Source organism: Crocuta crocuta, unplaced genomic scaffold (assembly GCF_008692635.1).
Source record: "Crocuta crocuta isolate KB4526 unplaced genomic scaffold, BGI_CrCroc_1.0 scaffold213, whole genome shotgun sequence".
NCBI classification, from domain to species: Eukaryota; Metazoa; Chordata; class Mammalia; order Carnivora; family Hyaenidae; genus Crocuta; species Crocuta crocuta.
The window spans coordinates 1,256,332-1,276,475 of record NW_027529442.1 but is presented as its reverse complement, the minus strand read 5'-3'; the positions used below and the strand labels follow the sequence as shown (position 1 = coordinate 1,276,475).

The 20,144-nt window shown below is 39.3% G+C and overlaps 1 protein-coding gene across 6 annotated transcripts in view; it reads left to right on the top strand.

The window, feature by feature from the left end:
- Nucleotides 1-20,144, top strand: part of FHIT (fragile histidine triad diadenosine triphosphatase) — a 1,396,599-nt gene that overhangs the window by 625,320 nt on the left and 751,135 nt on the right. For 5 of the 6 annotated variants that reach the window (XM_077760238.1, XM_077760233.1, XM_077760234.1 and 2 more), the window contains one exon: nucleotides 16,844-16,963. In XM_077760238.1, the coding sequence (XP_077616364.1) occupies nucleotides 16,861-16,963 (103 nt within the window). In that variant the 5' untranslated portion in view covers nucleotides 16,844-16,860. Of the gene's footprint in view, nucleotides 1-16,308; nucleotides 16,378-16,843; nucleotides 16,964-20,144 lie in introns of those variants that run through there. The other variant, XM_077760237.1, reaches the window with a different exon arrangement.

Sequence of the window (20,144 nt, the reverse complement as noted above, 5' to 3'; positions counted from 1 at the left end):
TCCTGAGGACTTCTAGGAGTTAGGTTATGCTGATAAGGCCCCTCTTCTGGCAGGACTGTTGGAGTAAGGCTCATCTAAACAAAATCATTTGAAGCAGAGATAAACAAAAAATTTTTTTGAGGGGAAAATGAAAAGGAAAAAAAAACCCTATTGGTTTTTTTTTTGTTTCGTTTTTTTGTTTTTTGTTTTTTTTTGGAAAGCAATGATCCTGTCTCATTTTGGTCATTAAACCAAGGTCCAAATGTATAGGTTTGTAATAGCTGGCATTCAAAATGTTATTTGAAAAGCAAGAGGCTTTAAGATTTTAAAACTCTAAAGGCGTTGCTCTGGGAGAACACTCATCATGATTTTCCTAGGACTCACAATCCATTCAACAATGCAGATGCACTTAATTAGTGATTGCTTGTCAGCCTTTTAATTATTGTGTTGTGTTTCACAGCCCACTGGGCAATGAAAGTTGCCATAAATTACCCTTAGCAACCCACGCTCGAGATAGAGTTGCCCCTAAGTCTACATGCTCTGTCATGTCACGGGTGAACTGAGGGAGCCCATGAGGCAGAGCTCTGTGCAGAGTCAAAGGGCTTGATTGTGCCCTTGGCCTGTCTGTTTGGCCTCTAGATCTCGGGCACGACCGCCTTGTGAGCTCTGAGTAAGCTCTGTCCACCCTGTGGAAAACCAGACTGACTCCATAGACAGCAATTGTGCACTTGAAAATTCCTTTCCTGGCCTCTTTCTGTGTTCTTCCCATCCCCTGTTCTCACCCACCTGGATGTAGATGTCTGCAGTGATTGTTTACATTAAAAGCATAGTGAGTGATACATGTGGGCAGAAGATCTTTCTTAGCATTGCAAGAGGTAGAGAGGAGTCCAGTGTTGGACGCCCTGGATACAGATCTTAGTGCCACCTTTAATTGGTCATGAGGTCTTAGGCGAGTGATTTAAAACTCCATGCTTTCTCTGCAAAATCAGAATGATGAAAATACTTCACAAGGGTATTGAAAAAATGCCAATATTAAATAAGTTGCTGAACAAGTTTTTTGTATCTACATGATGGATATCCATCAGAGGCGACCTTGCTGGTACCATATTTGTAAATGCTGACCCCCACGTACTTTTAGAAATGCCTCTTCTTGGCTTTAAAAAGCTGTGAAAACATTCCAATGTCTGTGCACAGTCCTTTCTAGACTGTGTTCAACATAGTGTTCACTGGGGAAAGGAGGAAACAGCTACATGGGACACAGCTAGAGTGAGGCCACTGCTCCTAACTGCTCATGCTGGCCTCCATCACCTTCGGGGTGTCACTGTTCCCCAAATGCACCCCACTCTCTCGCCCTGCTTCTTTCTGAGCAGTGCTTGGTAAACTTTACTCAGAGGAGCTTTGAGCTCTTAGCTAACAGGCAACCTTGATCAAGTCATTGGACTTGTTTGGGTTTGTTTTCTCAATATGTACCATACAGGCTGCTGGGATTTGAGTGAGCTAATGTAGGTCAAGCGCCTATGTAGGCCCTGGCACACTGGGGGTATCTGCTCAGTTCTCCTTTGTTGTCACCGGCGCAGGGTTCTTGCTGCTATGAAAGATTATTAAGTCCAGAAAGAGAAGCATTTTGGGTCAGTTCTCTCTTCCCTCCTGAGCTAAAAAGACATCTTCGTCATAATTGCAGGGGGGACCCGCTCCTTCATCCTTGATTTTTCTGTTTCCTATAGATCCGAGCCTGTCTTTCTTAGGTACTCAGAACACTGTATAGATGCCACTTAATATTTATCCAGCATCTCTTGTACTTAAGGCAACATGCTGGACACCATGGGAGACATCAAGGAAGGTTTGTATACAGACCGATCACCTGGATGATGATAAGAGCCTTATTCTCCTTTTGCGACCTGGAGGAGATCAAAAGGAGCAGTAGGAAAACGACCAATTAGTCTTCTCTTTGAGAATTCTCAGCTCCAGTAAGTCCTGAAACAGGTGAAGAGGAGCACAAGGAAGAATGAAACAGTATAGCATTATTATAAGGGAGGTAATAGCCAGTATGTAAATGAGTACAACCACACAGGAAAGCTGTGTGAATCATCAGACCAAAGTGAATGCATAATGGCCACCCTGCGAACTCCAGCTCGCCTGCAGAAGCGTGCCTGTGGACAGAAGCATCCCCCCCAGCCTGAACAATGGAGCCACGTGATGGGATTCAGGTGTGGGCCTCGGCGGGCATGCTCGTTAGTGTTGGATGATTCACCCCAGTAGGCTGCCTGAGCCTCATTACTGTTCATCAGAGTAAGCTAATATTAAGAGTTCTGAATTTCCAAATGGTGACAAATAGAATGAAGAGGTAATGAGATGGGTAGGAACGGAGATCCCCTGACGAGTGCCCATCATGGTAAGACGATGAGGGAAAAAAAAAAAAAACAAAAAACAAAAAACCAAAAACACCATCGTCCGTTGAAGAGATACTAAGAAATACCTATTTGTTAATGGCATGGGGACATTTATCAAGCTTTGAAATGGAAACCGCTCCTGGATGGAACCTTCTGTGATGCTGTGTTGCAAAAGCCGTGATAGGGAGGAAGAGTCCGACTTGGAATGACTGAAAATCCATGGTTTATTTCATATTTTATGATGGCAAAATAGAAGTGGGGGTTGGGAGGGAGCTGTGCTCAAGACCCAAGAGCCCTGGTCACTGCAGTAAGGTCTGACCATGTTCCTACTGAGGACATCATCTAAAACTTAGTTTGACTTCTTCTGATTTCATTGGCCCCACATCTGAGGATCTCTGGGAGAAGCCAGTGGAAGTGTAGTCTGGGATGGCCTTGGCTTCAAGGCCTTGAATTTAGAGACTCCTGTCAGGTGATTTTTCCATATGCTATTGAACAGGACTGAAGGAAGGTCTTCGCACATTTCTGAATGTGTACCCTTACTGGATCATACCACCTGAAGTTAAGTAATGGATCTTATCAGTCACATGATTATATTCTGAATGGCACACTCAGAAATAGCTGATTATGGTAGAACACTTAAAATAGAAGTACATCCATCGATAGATTGTGAGTGACACATAGCTATAAATGACACTGTAATTAGCCTTACCATTCCGTTTTAGCAAAAACCTGTGAGTGGCATTGCTTCATCACAAAATTTCAGATATTTTGTTAAAAAAGTGGTAGAATCATGTTTTTTATGTGCACTGATAATCCTTGTCTTCCTTTGCATTGGGAGCATCAATCTTTTCAGTGTTAATGTTTAAAATATAAAACGATTTGGGCAATTTTTGTGTTGGTATTTCAGGTTTTTTCCACATGCCAGAAACCTTAAAAAGAATTAGAGCCTTGGGTGTCTCAACCTCTTAGAGACCTATGCACTGAAAAGGATGTTAACACAGGTTCTCTGCTCCCAGAAGATCACAGTTGGCTTAAATGTACTATACAAACTTTGGGCACCAATTTGGAGTTGGTGTCTTCCCATAACTATCCAGCCTGTGGAAATGAACTCTTAGAAATCTTGTGGGATTAATATGAAGGGTATAGTAGGGATGGAAATGCAGTGGAAAATTTGTTCCAGGATACATGACATTAAGTGAATTTTTTTTTCAACTTCAAATTCTCTTGAGTATTAACAAAAAATTTTTTTTTGCAGTGGCAGTGGAGGGGTTGGGGGTTACAAGGATGGCTCAGTTGGTTGGGCATCCAGCTTTGGCTTAGGTCATGATCTCCTGATTTGTGACTTCAAGCCCCGTGTCGGCTCTGTGCTGACAGCTCAGAGCCTGGAGCCTGCTTTGGATTCGGTGTCTCCCTCTCTCTCTGCCCCTCCTCTGCTTGCTCTCTGTCTCTCTCAAGAATAAATAAAAAACATGGTTTTGAGTATGTTGACACACAGTGTTCCATCAGTTTCAGGTATGCAACATGATTCCACCAGCCTATGTGTTAACTTTATAGTGGCCACAAGTGTAGCTACCATCTGTCATCATAAAGCATTGTGTTAATATCCTAACCTATAAGTTCCCCTCTGCTGTTGAAGTCTGTATGAAGGTACAGTTTGGGTTATTTTTACTGCCAAGATGACCCTCAGCCTCCATCAGACCTAGAAGTCCTGCTATACTTTGTCCTTCAGTTTAGAAATATGCTTCCTTTTTATGCAACCTTCTGTCTTTCCCTCTTGAGATGGTCATCTACAAGCACAGGCTGTTGATTTTCTAAATGACTCCAGGCCTCAATACTGGTGTTCTAGACCTCCACCACCTGTGTTTGGCTTGGCAGGAAATGGTTTTTAAGTGACATAAATAATTTTTTTATACATTTTTGCACATACGGTACTGTGTTTAATACTCAAGATCAGACTGAAGTGGAAAACACATAGAAGTCATTTACTCATTCTACTTACCTTTCTTTACTAGAGGAGAAGAGCTTTAGGAGCAATTCCTTATTACAGATAGGTTCTTTTTGAATAATGGGTCTCTGGTGGGTCAGTGAGAGATGGAGGTGGGGGGGATGATAATTCACATTACCCAAGGATATTTGAAAATAATTCCTTGGAGAACTTCTCCTGTGCATGGTCATGGGCAAAAATAAAAGTATACAGAGAAGACAATAAAATTATTTCAAGCCCATTTTGTCACAGGAAAATCATCCTTAATTTCCAGATTTTCCCTACGGGTGTAGGGAAATACACACAAATGATTTAAACATTTTTTTTTTTGTTTACTCATACTCTGAGAGTAAATGACTATTTATGTTATAAAAGGTTACATATAATTTATAGAAGTATAAGGTCATGTAATTATATAAATATAAGGTTATATATAATTATTTAAATACAGGGTCATATGTTACAATTCCATAAATACAAGGTTATATATATCATAACTATAAGATTATACCTTATTTGTATTTTATTCTCTCACTGGATGAATCAGCTGCAAAGCAGATGTCATTATTGAGTGGAGGGTAGTGGCGAGAATGTAGCAGATGCAGAGTTCTGGGACAGAGTACAGGCAGTAAGTATAAATACTTGTCAGGATGTTGGCCCTCACTGCACATTAGCATTACCATGAGAACTTCTCAGAACAACCCCCCAGAATACCCAGGTATAAGCCAGGCCTGTTAAATTAAAATGTGGGAGTGGGCAGTTGGTGAGGATGTTGACAAACTGGAACCTACCTTCATTGATGGTGGTAATGTAACATGGTAGAGTCTCTAAGGAAAACAGTTTGGCAGTTTCTCAAAAAGTTAAATGCAGAGTTTCTATATGACCCAACAATTCCCCGCTTAGACATATACCCAAGAGAACTGAACATAGGCTAACACAAAAGCTTGTACCTGAGTGTTCATAGCAACACTATTCATCACAGCCCAAAAGAAGAAAGAATGCAAATGTCCACTAACTGATGAATGGTTTAAAAAAATGTGGTACACACATACAGTGGGATATGAGTCCTCCTTTAAAAGGAATGGGCCCCCTGCTACAACATGGATGAACACTGAAACATTATGCTAAGTGAAAGAAGCCAGACGCAAAAGGCTACATGTTATAAAATCCCTTGTTATAGGAAATGTCCAGACTAGGCAAATAGGTAGAGACAGCACACAGATTAGTGCTTGCCAAGGGCTGTGGAGAGAGGGAGATGCGAAGTAATTGCTCACGGGTGTGGTGTTTCTTTTTGGAGTGAAGAAAATATCTGTGATCCTTGCACAACTTTGTGATTATACACCATTGGCTTGTACGTTTAAAGAGGTGAATGTTATGATGCATGAGTTGTAGCTCAGTTTTTAAAAAATCTTAGGGCATGGGGGCATTAAAAAAAAAGGATCCTAAGATGACTTTCACATAGAAGAGTGAAGATCTGCTTTAAAACTGGAATTTGAAACCTGAGTACTCTGTAGCTTAAACCTTTGTTATCACTCACTGATCGAATTCTCAAACAAGGCCTTGGATAACTGGTCCCTATCTACCTTTTAAATTTGTCTCCTCACCTTTCTGTTTTGCTTCCTATTCTTAGATTCTGCTCTCCCTACTGTCTCTCTTTTCCTTCTGTTTCTGGAAGATTTGATGCTCATTCTTGCCTTGGCACCAGTTTCCTTTGCAAGGGATACTCTGTCCCCAAGTGATCGCATGTAATGGGCTCTGCCTCCTTCAAATGTTTACTTCCCTTTCTACTAAGCCTGTTATTTCAGCCGCCTCTGAGTCACTACCTACTTCTGCACCCTAATTATTTCCTTCAGATCACAATCAGAAGTATTTCAGCTTGCAGATGGCTTTGGTGCCCACTGCTCACTGATCTTTCTCACCTTGCACTTACAATGCTCCATGAGAATAGGGGTCTGGTCTGGCATGTTCACTGCTAGAATAGTATTTAGAAGATAGACATATAATAAATACTTGTTGGCTAAATGACTATGTGATTAGTTTAATGAGGAACCAATCTAAGGACAGACTCCCTGAGTGTAGGCAGTCCCTGAACACCTTTGGAGTAAAAGGGGAAGGAACCAGAGGAGAGAGATCAGAGTTGGTGGCAACACATGAAAGTGACAGGGGAGAGTGAGGGGCAGAGGCTGCTGATGAAGTGAGAGCTTGAAAAAGTGGTTGGCATTTTGAAATGCCTATGTGTTTTCTGTTTATAAATAGCTGAGCTTCAGGTTGTTGTTGGTTTTTAACTTGTTGACAATTGAAATTTTTTTTTACTGACACCGTAGGTTGATGACTTAATCTACTAAAAATTGTTTTTTCTTTGTATAAACATGTTACAGCTACACTTTTATTTGCTTGCATTCTGAGACACTTCAGGCTGTCTTCTCTTTCTCTGTGTTCTTGTCGTTTTCTTGTGGGATATTCATCTACTGTCTCCTGTGGAATTTTGACATATGCCTGTAAGTTGAGAAGGTTTTATAAGTCCCCTAAACCTAAATTATGTCTCCAGCTATCCATTTATGTACCTTGATTGTTTTCCAAGTCCCCAATAAAATGTGTGTGAGAGCCGAGCCAGCTGAAAATACGCTGTTTCTCAGCATGCTGACAGGTCATCTTTCCTGGGAAGGTGGCTCTTAGGATTCATTAACCAGCAGCTTTTCGAGCTCATTTACATTTTTGGTTAAACTTTGAGTCTCCGGTTTTTAAATAAAGTGAGTTGGAATGAAAATGTGTTTACCAGTTGGTAGAAGAACCTGGAGTTATTTGCAGTGTGGTTTTTCCTGATGATTCTCAGAGTTGATCATGCCTTCTAGGGATGGTCTCAGTTCCTGCCATTTGTGAAGTCTTATCAGGATATAAAAAGAGCAAATTATTTTAAAACTAAATCTTTTGAGTGCGCATGAGTGGCTCAGTCAGTTGGGCATCCAACTTTGGCTCAGGTCATGATACCATGTTTTGTGAGTTTCAGCCTGGAGCCTGTTGGAGATTCTGTGTCTCCCTCTCTCTCTGTCCTTCCCCTCATGATTTCTCTGTCTCTCTAAAAAATAAATGTTACAAAGATTTAAAAAAATAAATTTTATCACCCCCAACCATAATGGAATGACACACTTGGTCATTTTATTTATTTATTTTTCAAGGTAAAATATAACTTTTTCATTCCTTTAACCAAAAAGACAGGATGTCTTTTTCATAGCATCAGGCCTCTTGGGTGCCTAGGAGACTTTGGTTTTCATGGCAGACTTAATCACAGATCCTTTTAACTAAGATAGTCATTCCCTCCTATATTATATTCCTGAGGAAGAACAAATTTTTATTAGGGATTTGGAGAATTGAAGAATACCCAGTGCTGACAAAGTTATGGGGAAATAGGCCTTTTACCTTTATTACTTTGAAATGTGAATTTTTGTAAGCCTTTGTGAGAGATATTTAGCAGTACATGGCAATAGCTTTGAAGGTTCATGATCCTTTGAACACAGTGATTCTCAAATCTAGGAATAGAGCTCAAAGAGATATACAAATATTGATGTATGGCACACATTCCACATAGCATTGTCAGGAGGATTAAATAAGTGTTGATGTAGAAATTGGTTAGAATGAAAATGAGAATACGGAGGAGGAGGGGGCAAGATGGGCGAGAAGTAAGGCGCTCCGTACTTGCACTCGCGCCCATACATCACACGGAAAAGATCTGAAGCCATTGGAAACCTTACCAAACCTGAGAGATTGGGAGACAAAGGACACAGAATCCACTGAGACAGCCTTCTAACGTGAGTGCGAACTCGGGAAGATAAAATCGGGCCAGGATCGGAGACTCCAGGGTGGGAGGCGATCCCCCTCTACCCTCTACGGGGAGTGAGAGGGGAAAGTCTGAAACAGAAAAAACCTCCGCTCCAGGCGGGGAAACCTCCGCTCGGTGCACAGAAAGACCGTACTTGCCAAATACCTGCACGCCAGGTCCCCTTGCGCCAACTGGTCCCGGGGGGGCTGAGCCACAGANCGCCTGAGGCATTGGATCACACCACACCCATCCCTGCCTGAGAGCTGCCCTCCTCCGCCCCTTTTTTTTCTCTTCTTTTTTTCTTCTTCTTTTCTCTCTTTTTTCCCCAGAACACTGACTGGATTAACTCCCGTCACTGGCTTGCTTAAACAATCNAAAAGAATGTGGAGTATGGTATTAGCTGTTATTTCTATTTAATCAGGTGCTATTCTTTTTTAAATGTTTTATTCATTTCTAGGAGACAGAGAGAGAAAGCGTGAGCAGGGGAGGGTCAGAGAGAGAGGGAGTCACATACTGAAACAGGCTCCAAGCTCTGAGCTGGCAGTCAGCACAGAGCCCGATGCAGGGCTCGAACCCACGAACCGAGAGATCATGACCTAAGCGAAAGTCGGACGCTTAACCAACTAAGCCACCGAGGTGCTTCTCAGGTGCTATTTTTTAACTGTCAATTCTCTGCCTCTAATACAGAGAAAATTGCAGTCACCTAATGGTAATACAGTGCCAAATACATGGTTTTACTTGTATTGTAGTTTGACAGTTCTATACCATACATATGAAAGCGGTTTTCTAAGCAACTTGGCAATATTATGTGTTAGCTGGCAGTTAAAGATTATTTGTTGAATGAAATGTGGCATGATTCTTTGACAGTATAGAATACCAACAATAATATGATGACTAGCTTTATAAAATACGTCCTAAATGCTTTCCGTGTGTCCTTGAGAAGAAGGGACTGTTCTCCCCCATTTCACAGACTGCACTCAGAGTTGTGTTCATAACTTTATTATTCCATGGGTTCTGCTGAGGTTGGGCGAGGAGCTTAAGAATCTATTCTTTTCGAAAAGCTCCCCAAATGATTTTAATTGGAGTGAGTGCTCTAGGAAAGTTCTTCTCAAACTTTGAGGCATGGACAGCACCACTTGGGATCTTGTGTAACTATAGAACCATATAGTAGGTTTGGGTGGGGGGAGAGCTTGGGAATCTGCATTTCTAACATCTTTCAGGTGATGCAGACCTTTTTGGTCCTCAGGCCAAATTTTGAGTAAACACCCTCTTGTAGTGCTTGGAAAAATGGGAAGAGTTTATATTTGTCCCAAAGAAATCATTTGCTATAGGGAAAACAGAGACAGTAATCATCGAATGGGGTCCTGGTAGTCCGTTGGTTAAGATTTTGCATCCTAATGAACATGGTCTGGTAGGTGCCTTTGCTAAAGTCCTTAGTTTCTTAAACTTGCATTGTTGGGTTTTGAAGAATCTCCCCATTCTCAAAAGGGAATTTATATTTTGTGTTTGAGAAAATAATGGACGTAGGCATGTATTCCAGATGACTGTCTTGCAAGAGTACTTCCATGTGGTTTGGGCACCAGAGGATTCCTTCCCTATTAAAACAGTTACCTTTGATTGAGGGATTCTGAAAGTATGGTCTCTGAAGTGCTAAATTCCCAAGATTGGGAAATCCTTAAATGGTGTCTTCTCCAAATAATTTCCTCTAAAGGAAACCCTCTGAGGTTCACCGTGAATTTGAGTAAGCCACTTGACTTGCCACCTTACTCAATATCTCTAAAATGGGGGGACTGGATCCAAGTGATCTGAGGACCTTTTCTGCCTCAAATTCTAGAATTGATTTTTCTTTTGGGGGACAAGGTTAAAAGCATATGGTAGTTATTTTAGTTGGACATTAACATCAAATTTGAAAGCAAACCAGGAAAAAAATTTCATCTACCCTGAAGTGAGCTGTTGTCCTCCCCCGTTGTTAATGGTTGGGAAATTTAGCATTTTAGAGCTTTTGCTTTTGTGCCCGTTGAACCTTATTTCACTGTGAATTAGGCTGCCTATCTAGCCCTATCATATCCACTCAGTCACAAAATTAAATGAGATTAGTCAATAGAGACTGTTTTGTTCAGAATGAACTGAGGTAGGGGAGGGGGAAATGGACGATGGGCATTGAGAAGGGCATTTGTTGGGATGAGCACTGGGTGTTGTATGTAAGTGATGAATCATGGGAATCAGCGCTGAAATTAAGAGCACACTGAATACAACACTGTATGTTAGCCAACTTGACAATAATTTATATTAAAATTTTTAAAATTTAAAAAGAATAACTTCTCTTGAAATGAAATAGGATGTATAATTTTTATATCCACAGGAAAAATTTTGATAGAGTCAGTGGAAGGTAGGAAGGAGAATAAAGTGAAGCAAAGAGAAGATGAAAACAAAAGTGAAATAGGATGTTCCACATAAGCTCAAAGAATAATTAGCATAAATGCATGAGGGCTAAACTAATCAAGGCAGGTTGTTCCTTGGATGGAAACAAAATGCTATATTGTTTATAAGTACATTTAAAAAGACACAGTCTAATGATATGGGGATCCCCGCAAGCTCAATGTTTGTTTGAAGTGATTGGAAAGACTGCCATGGTAAATCTGAAGAAACAAGGAAAGGGAAAAACCAAAGAGGAAACAAACCTAAGTGCAGAAAATAAGCAGTAATAGAGATAATAAAAGCAAAGAACCAAAAAAAAAAACAAAAAAACCAAAAGAAAACCCAAAAACAAGGTCTTTGAAACTTAATCAGTTAGATATAATTTTAGGACGACTGATAAAAATATATATACATCATGAATAGGTAAGGTAAATGATTATGAATTACATTTCAATCTGTTAAAAAGAATGTGGGTTTTTACCAATAAAAATCATTTTAGGTGAAAAAAATAATTTAGGCTAAATTTAGCTTAAAAAATTTGATGCAAGAAATAAACCCTGTAATCAGTAACCATTAAATAAATTGTAATGCATATCAAAACAGTCTTTCCTGTGATATTAAAATAGGCCTAGACAGTTTGACAGGTAGTTCTGTTTAAGTCTCAAGGAACAGAAAACGCTTGTTTATAAAACTTCTTAAAGAACAGAGATGAAGCCAACCTATAAGTTTGATTCCTTTTTTAGACAAAAATCAGGTTAGAAAATACTGGCTAACTCTACATAGACATTAAAAACACTAAGATTCAAATCCAGCAGCATATTAAAAAGTAGTTGTGACTAAGCTTAAGTTTTCATAAAAGTGAAAGGATGTTTTAGCATTTTAAAAAAGTGTTACTGTATTTATCACATTAATGGCAATGACGTTGTGTGGTCAATGACAAAGGAAAAAGTTAATAAATCTAAGTTTGTTTTTCTTTTCTAATTGGAATTAGCCCTTAGCCGACTTAAAATAGATACATATGTTTTTTAGCTTTATAAAGCCTTTGTACTAAAAATGTATGGCAGAAATAATTCCTAGTGGATTTATACTCAAAAGATTTAAACTCATTCCTTTTAAGGTTATGAATAAGTCCAGGATGACTGTGTTACTTCTACCTTTCAACACATCACGGATACCAAACCAGTGCAGCAAGATTAAAAAAAAAAAAAAAAAGACAATAAGCACAAAAATAGAAAGATTGAAGCGAGGGAGGTAATTGTCATTATTTCTAAGGAAAATCATTTATATAGGAAACCAAAAAGAATCAGCAGAAATTATTAGTAGCAATACAAGGGTTCAGCTAGGTTGCCAGCTTGGAAAAGCAACATATAAAAATCAATAGCTTTCCTCTGTATTGGGAATAACCAATTATAAACTATGATGATGAGAAGATATCATTTATAATAGTGACATAAACTAAAAGCTATCTAGGAATAAATCTCAGAAAGAATTCATAAAACATATAAGGGAAATTTAAAACCCTATTACATGAGTTTTATTATGGTATTATAGAATATAAAAGCAGCATTCATAAATGGATTGATTGAATATTATGAAGGTGTTGCATTTCCTCCATTAAAATTTAAATTCAGTGTAATTCCAATCAACATCTGAGAAATAATTTTCTTCATGGGGCAGACTTGAGTCTAAAATTTATATGGGAGAATAAAGATAAAGAAGGATCCTTTTTTAATTTTTTTTCTTTACAAGGCATTAACTTTATACAACAGAAGTTGGCAAACTACAGCCCACAAGCCTAGTCCAGGCTACTGCCTCTTCTTATGAATAAAGTTTTATTGGGACACAGCCACATCCATTTATTCTGTATCGTCTTTGACTGCTTTTATACTGCTATAACAGGGTTGAGTGGTTAGAACAGAATGTGTGGCTGGCTGAATCTGGCATTTTATTTATTTATTTTTCCTTTAATATTTTATCATCAGTTTGGTTTCCATATAATACCCAGTGCTCATCCTAACAAGTGCCCTCCTCCATGCCCATCACCCCCCTTTTTCTCTCCCCCCCCCCCATCAGCCCTCAATTTGTTCTCGGCATTCAAGAGTCTCTCATGGTTTGCCTCCCTCCCTCTCCCCAACTATTTTCCCCTTCTTCTCCTGCATTGTCCTCCATTAAGTTCCTCCTAATCCACCTAATGTGCAAACATAGAGTATCTGTCCTTCTCTGCCTGACTTATTTCGCTCAGCATAACACCCTCAAGTTGCACCCATGTTGCTACACATGGCCAGATTTCATTCTTTCTCATTACCATGTAGTATTCCATTGTATAGATAAACCACATCTAAACCACATCTTCCTGATCTATTCATCAGTTGATGGGCACTTACGCTCTTTCCATGTTTTGGCTATGGTTGAGAGTGCTGCTATGAACATTGGGGTCCATGTGTCCCTATGCATCAGCACTCCTGTATCCCTTGGGTAAATTCCTAGCAGTGCTCTTGCTGGGTCATAGAGGAGTTCTATTGTTAATTTTTTGAGGAACCTCCACACTGTTTTCCAGAGGGGCTGCACTGAATCTAGCCCTTTAGAGAAAAAATTTGGCACCCCTGTTTTTCAGCATCTGGCGTAGAATCAGAATATCGTGACTGCAGACTCTTTCCTTTGCACATAAGGGAATTTGGTGTAACCATTCCCAGCAATTGGTGCTAGGAAATTGTTTCACAAGAGGAAAAAATTAAAACATTTCCATATTTCATACCAGAAGCAAAGTTCCAAGTGGATTAAATACCTAACTGTTAAGAGTGAACCTATAAAGCTGATAGACAAAAACTTAATATGTTTTGGTAATCTTATAGTGGAGATGGGTTTGTTACAGAAGATTGACAGGGCACAAGCCATGAAAAGAAAATGGATGAGTACATCAAAATGAATCCTTTTTATTTAATGGATCAAATGATAAGAAAACTAACAGATGGTGAAAATATAATTGCCATGTTTGATAGACTAAGTAGGATCAATATTTAAATATACAGGAGACTCTGAAAAATCAGAAAATAGAAGGGAGAAAACCACTACGAAAGGGCCAAGTATGGATTGGCAATTCAAGAAGGAGAAATATGCACTTACACATATCACCCTGGAGACAAAGTAAAATTAAGGGATTCCATTTTGCCTATCATACCAATAAAAGCTAGCTAATCGGATACTCTCCAGTGCTGGCAAGGATGTGAGTAAATAGAAGTCTGCACATATTGCTTCTGGGAATGCAAACTGGTGCCTCTATTTTAGAAAATCTAAATATTAAAACCAAATAATGGGACTCTAGCCCAGATACCCAGGGAAATCTATGTAAGGGTGGTCATCTGTGATATTTGGGGTTCAAGATTGGAGAAAATCTAGTTCTTCAGCATTAGAGGGACAAATAAGGAAAATTATAGTGTAATCCAGTGAGAGGGAATAACTAATGGGAAAGAGTGAATTCCATCAACATAGAACATGAATGAGTCTCTAAAACAGTGTTGAGGAAAAAAAAGAAGGCAGAATGACATTTAAAGCATGATAGGATTTACATACAAGATAGAAAAAACATGCAGGAGCCCTATGTATATTTGACATGACAATATACATATGTAAAAATACATATATGTAAAATACAATATATATTATGTACATATTATAATTGAAATATAAATGATGTATATATTAGGATTATAAACAATACATTAATAATGAAAAAGTGAAGCTCTGTGGTTGAAAGAATGGAGGATAAAGAAGAAATGATGAGAAAACTGAAAACCAGATGAAGAGCCTTTCAGAGACTCCTAGTAGGGGCTCATCAACTAGAACCTGCGCTGAAGCCAATTCTGGACAATCGTCCTTTACAAATTCTGGGTTCATTACTCCTTACAGCATTGTTAGATCCAGCTTCTCAAACAATGTCACCAGGCATAGGTCTCTCTGTCTTGGCTCTGCCCACCTCTCTGGATGTCAGGTGGACTCTTTTTAGTGTAACTTCTAGTTGTTTGGGTTCATGTGGTAGCAGATTGGCAACTCAGCAGAAAGAAAGTTCTTTCCCTGTAGCATCAGCAGTAATCTTCTTATGGATCTCCTTTCTTTCAGTGGCTCATTTTTTTGTCCTCTGTCCACTTTTGAACCAGCCATGTGACAGAAGCCCAAGGATGCCTGGATCATTTTCCTGTCCCTGGAGAGTCAGGCAGTGGGAATAACCCCACAAACAGAATATAGTGGGGCTATTACCCAAATAAAAATTAGGGTGGTATGGCCAGAAATAGACAGTAGATGCTGGACAGGCAACCCCATGCCTGCCCCCTCTTCCAACCAAAAACCAAATAAGAATAATGATAATAAGACACAAAGAGCTGCAGTGGAGTTGAATCAATGCTGTTTGCAGAATGACTGAAGTGAATTGCCATGTTTGTGTTAGAAAACCCAGGAGAAAGGGAAAAAGGTTAACTCTAAATATCTGAAGTACTGCCTCTTGCATGATACTTCTTTCATCTGGCCCCAAGGCATAAATTCATGGCAAACAAACAGAGTTGGTAGGAAGGACAGCTATGTAATGGCTGGAATTGATTGTCTTAGAAGCAATGAATAGTGAACTTCCCATCACTGGGTATATTCAAGCATAGGCTAGCCAGTCAGTTGGCCCCGATTCTGTAGGCAAGGACCCAAGGATTGGGAGAATAGCTGGGTTTGATCATGGTTCTCAATCCTTTGGACAGCTTATTCAAGCATAGATTGCTAGGTGCTTTCCCACCCAGAGTTCCTAGTTTGGTGGATCCAGAGTAGGAATTCAGAATTTATATTTCTAATTAGTCTCCAGGTATTGCTGGTCCAGGAAACACACCCTGAGAACCAGTGGGTACCTTGATTTTAAATATCCTTACTGGCCTTTCATTTTTATTAGCTGGTTGTAAATGTTCTGAAAACCAGTATTTATATCTTTGAGGCAAACCTTCCATTTTGTGTCTTTGTCCCTGAATGTTTGGTTTTTTTTTTTTTTTTAATTTTTTTTTAATGTTTTATTTATCTCTAGGAGAGAGAGAGAGACAGTGTGAGCAGGGGAGGGTCAGAGAGAGAGGGAGTCACAGACTGAAACAGGCTCCAAGCTCTGAGCTGGCAGTCAGCACAGAGCCCGATGCGGGGCTCAAATCCATGAACCGCAAGATCATGACCTAAGCGAAAGTCGGACGCTTAACCGACTAAGCCACCCAGGCTCCCCAAAATGTGTTTGGTTCTTGCTATATGGGTATTTCTATATGACAGTAGATGGCATTTGCATGGCCCTCTATATCCTTTGAGTCCTTGAGAACATGAGGATCATTAAACACTTGTACATTTGTTGATATGCTTTGCAAAATCGTCAACCATATACTGACATTGTCTTTTTGTGATCTTCTTTCTGGTTTCCCATGGGCTGATCTATTCTAACAGATTTATAGTGGGTAGTTTCTGAATTGGAAAATGAGTGGTTTCCCAAAGAGGGTCTTAGGTACTTAGAAAGGAACGCTGCGATGCATACTTATAGGACTGATGGAAAATCATTACTTGGTACCCAAATGCCAAGTGCCAAATACTGATTCATTCGTCTTTCACTCTCTTGGCTTTCCCCTCAAAAGAAAATAGGAAACATTTCACACCTGCATTAACCGGGAGTTGTTCTCATCTTGCACTCTGTTTTGCCGTTTCTTTTTTCTCAGAAATTTCCCCTTCAATTTTGGAATTCTTACCAGAAGAGTTCTTTGGAAGTGCTCCTGTTTTTGTAGTTATAGGTGAGGTCAAATGGTGTTTGTACCTTGTGTAAATTGCTTTTATGTAAAACCATTTAAGAAAAGCATTTAAGAATTAACTGTTTTATAGTCCATGCTTACCAATTAAAAATTTCAGCTTAGCAAAGATGAGGAAATGAATGGATGGAAATAACCTGACAGGTGGAACCTAGTAAATTTGGGTTAAGGGGACAACTTGATGTACAGAGGGATTTAAGACTTTGTTGTCCATGTGCAAGGTACTGCTTAAAAACAGTCAAGGCAACACTGGATAAGGAGCAGAGCCTATTTGAGGAGGACTTGCCAAGAATCCTTCTTAGTAGACATGAAATGGGGAACAGCTTCAATGGTTACTACTTTGCAACTAAGAATCTGTAGTGTTGCAATTTGCTTTCCTTAGAGTTGCGTATAATCATGAGTTTCTCATGTCAATTTTATATATGCTCATTTCCTAAATCTTCTCTTTCAGGCTTCAGCTGTGAAGAAATGTCATTCAGATTTGGCCAACACCTCATCAAGCCCTCTGTGGTTTTTCTCAAAACGGAACTGTCCTTTGCTCTTGTGAACAGGAAACCTGTGGTACCGGGACGTATCCTTTTGTTTTGTTTTAAGAGAGGAAAAATAAAAAGCGTCTGAACTTAACAGACCAAAGGATTACAGCCTTGGCCTCCAGTGTCGGTCTGAAAAAGAAAACAAGGGCTCCGCCTTCCTCCCCCTTTGGAGAAACCAGGTAAGACGTTGCATTTATTCCAAATCCAGTTGGTGGCACCAGTAATATGCTTGATCAATGTTGCAGAACTTTCTGAAAAGAGTTGCTTAGCAACTGTGGCTTTGGAGGTGAATTTTTACTTGACCTTTTCAATATAGTAGCTGTGTAAATAAATAGGTGCTCCTAAAGTGGGCCCAATGAATACCATAGGTGCTCTGTTTTCAGAAGTTATCAGTAACGAATCTTAAAAGAGAGGTTGGGTGGCATTTTCATGGTGTGGAAATAAGGTATTCCCTAAGGATTTGGGACTGACTGGGTGTCTTTACCTTTAGGGATCATTCTAGCAAATTCATACACCTCAATATACATAAAAATAGGTTTTTTTTTTTTCATTTTAGGATCTGAAATAGCATTTTTCTTTTTTCTTGGAGAGCATCCCAGTTTCTGGATCATCATTCACTATCATTGGTGGTAGAGTTTTATTTCTCTCTGACCATTTACTTGTAGTCTTTCCTGTTACTGACTTCAGTAGCTTTATTCTTTGCCGTGGGAGCGACAGGAATTGGTGAAATGTTGTGGAGTTATTTTTATGTTGCTGAAAGTATCACTCATGACTGTGTCAAGCGACTTTTGTACTGACTCTTTAGAATTATTTTTTTCTCTTTTCCCTCTAATTTAATTTACTATGCAGAGGGCAACAAAGTACAGAATTTTGTATTTTAAGGTAATAAACATTTTCCACACTAAGATATGATTTTACTTTGAAATAAATGTCTCTGTAATTTTGAATCTATAAAAATACATCAAGATTTTTATTTCCAGTGTAAGTTTTACATATTTATTTCTTTTTTTTCCTATGGGAATTTTCAAAGTGTGTGAGAACTTCACAAATAATTTCCTTTCTTGACCGTAAAACTGATATAACATTGGGGAAAAAAACACAAATAAGAAAAAAGCACCAAAAGATAATTGTGGTGTTCTGTTAGACACCCAGATTCCTTGAATTTAATTTTGACTAAATTCTATAAATTTATAAAACTAATGATCACAGCAGTTAACTGCTAAATGGTATGTAAATTACTTCTTGTTATTTAACTCTGCCTTTAAGCTTATAAAAAATGTCTAAATTATAAATAGTAAATATTTAAAAATATTATTTCTTGTCTATTGAAGTAGAAAAAAACTAGAATGGTTCAGGAAAGTCCTATAAAAAAGAACAATATTAAAGCTGTATGTCAGTTTTCTTTGGAGTTCTTCTAAGAGACTTTGAAGTTCTTAAAAATAACAGAAACACTTTATTTTTTCATTTCATTCTGCTGCAAGTTTGTGGTTGTCGTTTTCCTCTGTGGATTTGTTTTTAAATGGTTGAGCACTCTGGTGTCAAAAGAATATGGTTGAAATGCCATATCTCTTTGAGTGCCAGCCTTAATTGGCTTTTATCTTCTATCAAAGAGGGTACCTGGGATGAAAATGTGATTGTAGATGAACAAATTTTAATACCTTGGCCTGGAAGAATGTGAGGTTGCAGAGTTTTACTGCTTTTTTAGTGGTTAATAATGGAATGACTTCAGCTTTATGATTTTATTTTTTTACTCATATCTTGATAGTAGGACACTTGATTTTCATGGTCTTTTAAAAAAGTTTTTAAATATTTTTTATTTATTTCTGAGAGAGAGATACAGCATGAGCAAGGCAGGGTCAGAGAGAAAGGGGGACCCAGAATCTGAAAGAGGCTCCAGGCTCTGAGCTAGCTGTCAGCACAGAGCCTGATGTGGGGTTCCAACCCACGAACTGTCAGATCATGACCTGAGCTGAACTCAGACACTTAACCGATTGAGCCATGCAGGCACCCCTTCATGGTCTTTTTAACCAATTTGGCAGGTGCAATGCAAGACCTAGGTCATAAGCATGCTTGTACTTGAGAAAAGTTGAGGTGTCTGCTTCTAGGAAAACGCATGTACCCAACAGTGAGCAGTTAGTGAATGATGACTAGTCTTTTTCCCGATGACTTTGGAGTTGCCATTTTAGAAATGGATCCTGGTCAGGTCTCGTATCTTTGAGTAAATGCCAGGGACACGAGCGATGTCGCATTAAAAGGAAGAAACCTCAGTTTGCTGGGAAGGTAGCAAGAACGAGCCGACCCTCTCTGAGGATAACAGAACAGATGCTTTTATAATCTGCATACTGTGTAAAGCATTTCATATCTGCCAGGTTGAAAGGGGTCTCAGGGCCAGTAGATAATGTATTCAGACAATCCTTTTTATATGATGATTTTGTGGTTTTATTTTTAATTTTACCTTTGTAAACTTGGCTAGGTGACAACTGTGAGAAGAATCTTAATACGTTACTCCTTCGGCTGCAGAAAGCGATATTCTTTCGTCTTGGGATTTGGAAATTGAAGCTGTAGATAGCTCTGCCCACTAACATTGCATAAAATAAATGGTGAGATGCCTGCAGTGGGCTCTCCTCTTCCCCCAGTGTTGTGTTCTGTCTGCTATGCGAGCCCCTTGGTGTGGGTCTCCTAAGTCTTTACAGCATCTTGCATCCTCCCTGCTCCTGGACGTCTCTGCAGCCCACCCTCATTCTAGACCACAGTTTCCATTCTGTCTTTCTCCTTCCTAGTCCCTTGCAAACAAGCCACTAATGAATATAATGAACATTTTCTTTTGAGAGAAGGTCCAGACTCCTTAGCATAGTTTTAAAAGATTTTCACTGTATATTTTAATGTTTTCTTTATTTTTGAGAGAGATTGAGAGAGAGACAGAGCGCGAGCGGTGGAGGGGCAGTGCGAAAGAGGGAGATGCAGAATCCGAAGCAGGCTCTAGGCTCTGAGCTGTTAGCACAGAGCCTGACAGGGGCCTCCAACTCACAAACTGCAAGATCATGACCTGAGCCGAAGTCAGACGCTTAACCGACTGAGTCTCCCAGGCGCCCCTCAGAGATTTTCACTTTCTTGACTCAACCTTCCCCCTTTACAACTATTTCCTAAACAGGTGTTGCTTTTCCCTTCGGCAGGTTCCCCACCTCTGGCCACCTTTAACCTTGCCTTTCTCTTTGAAGT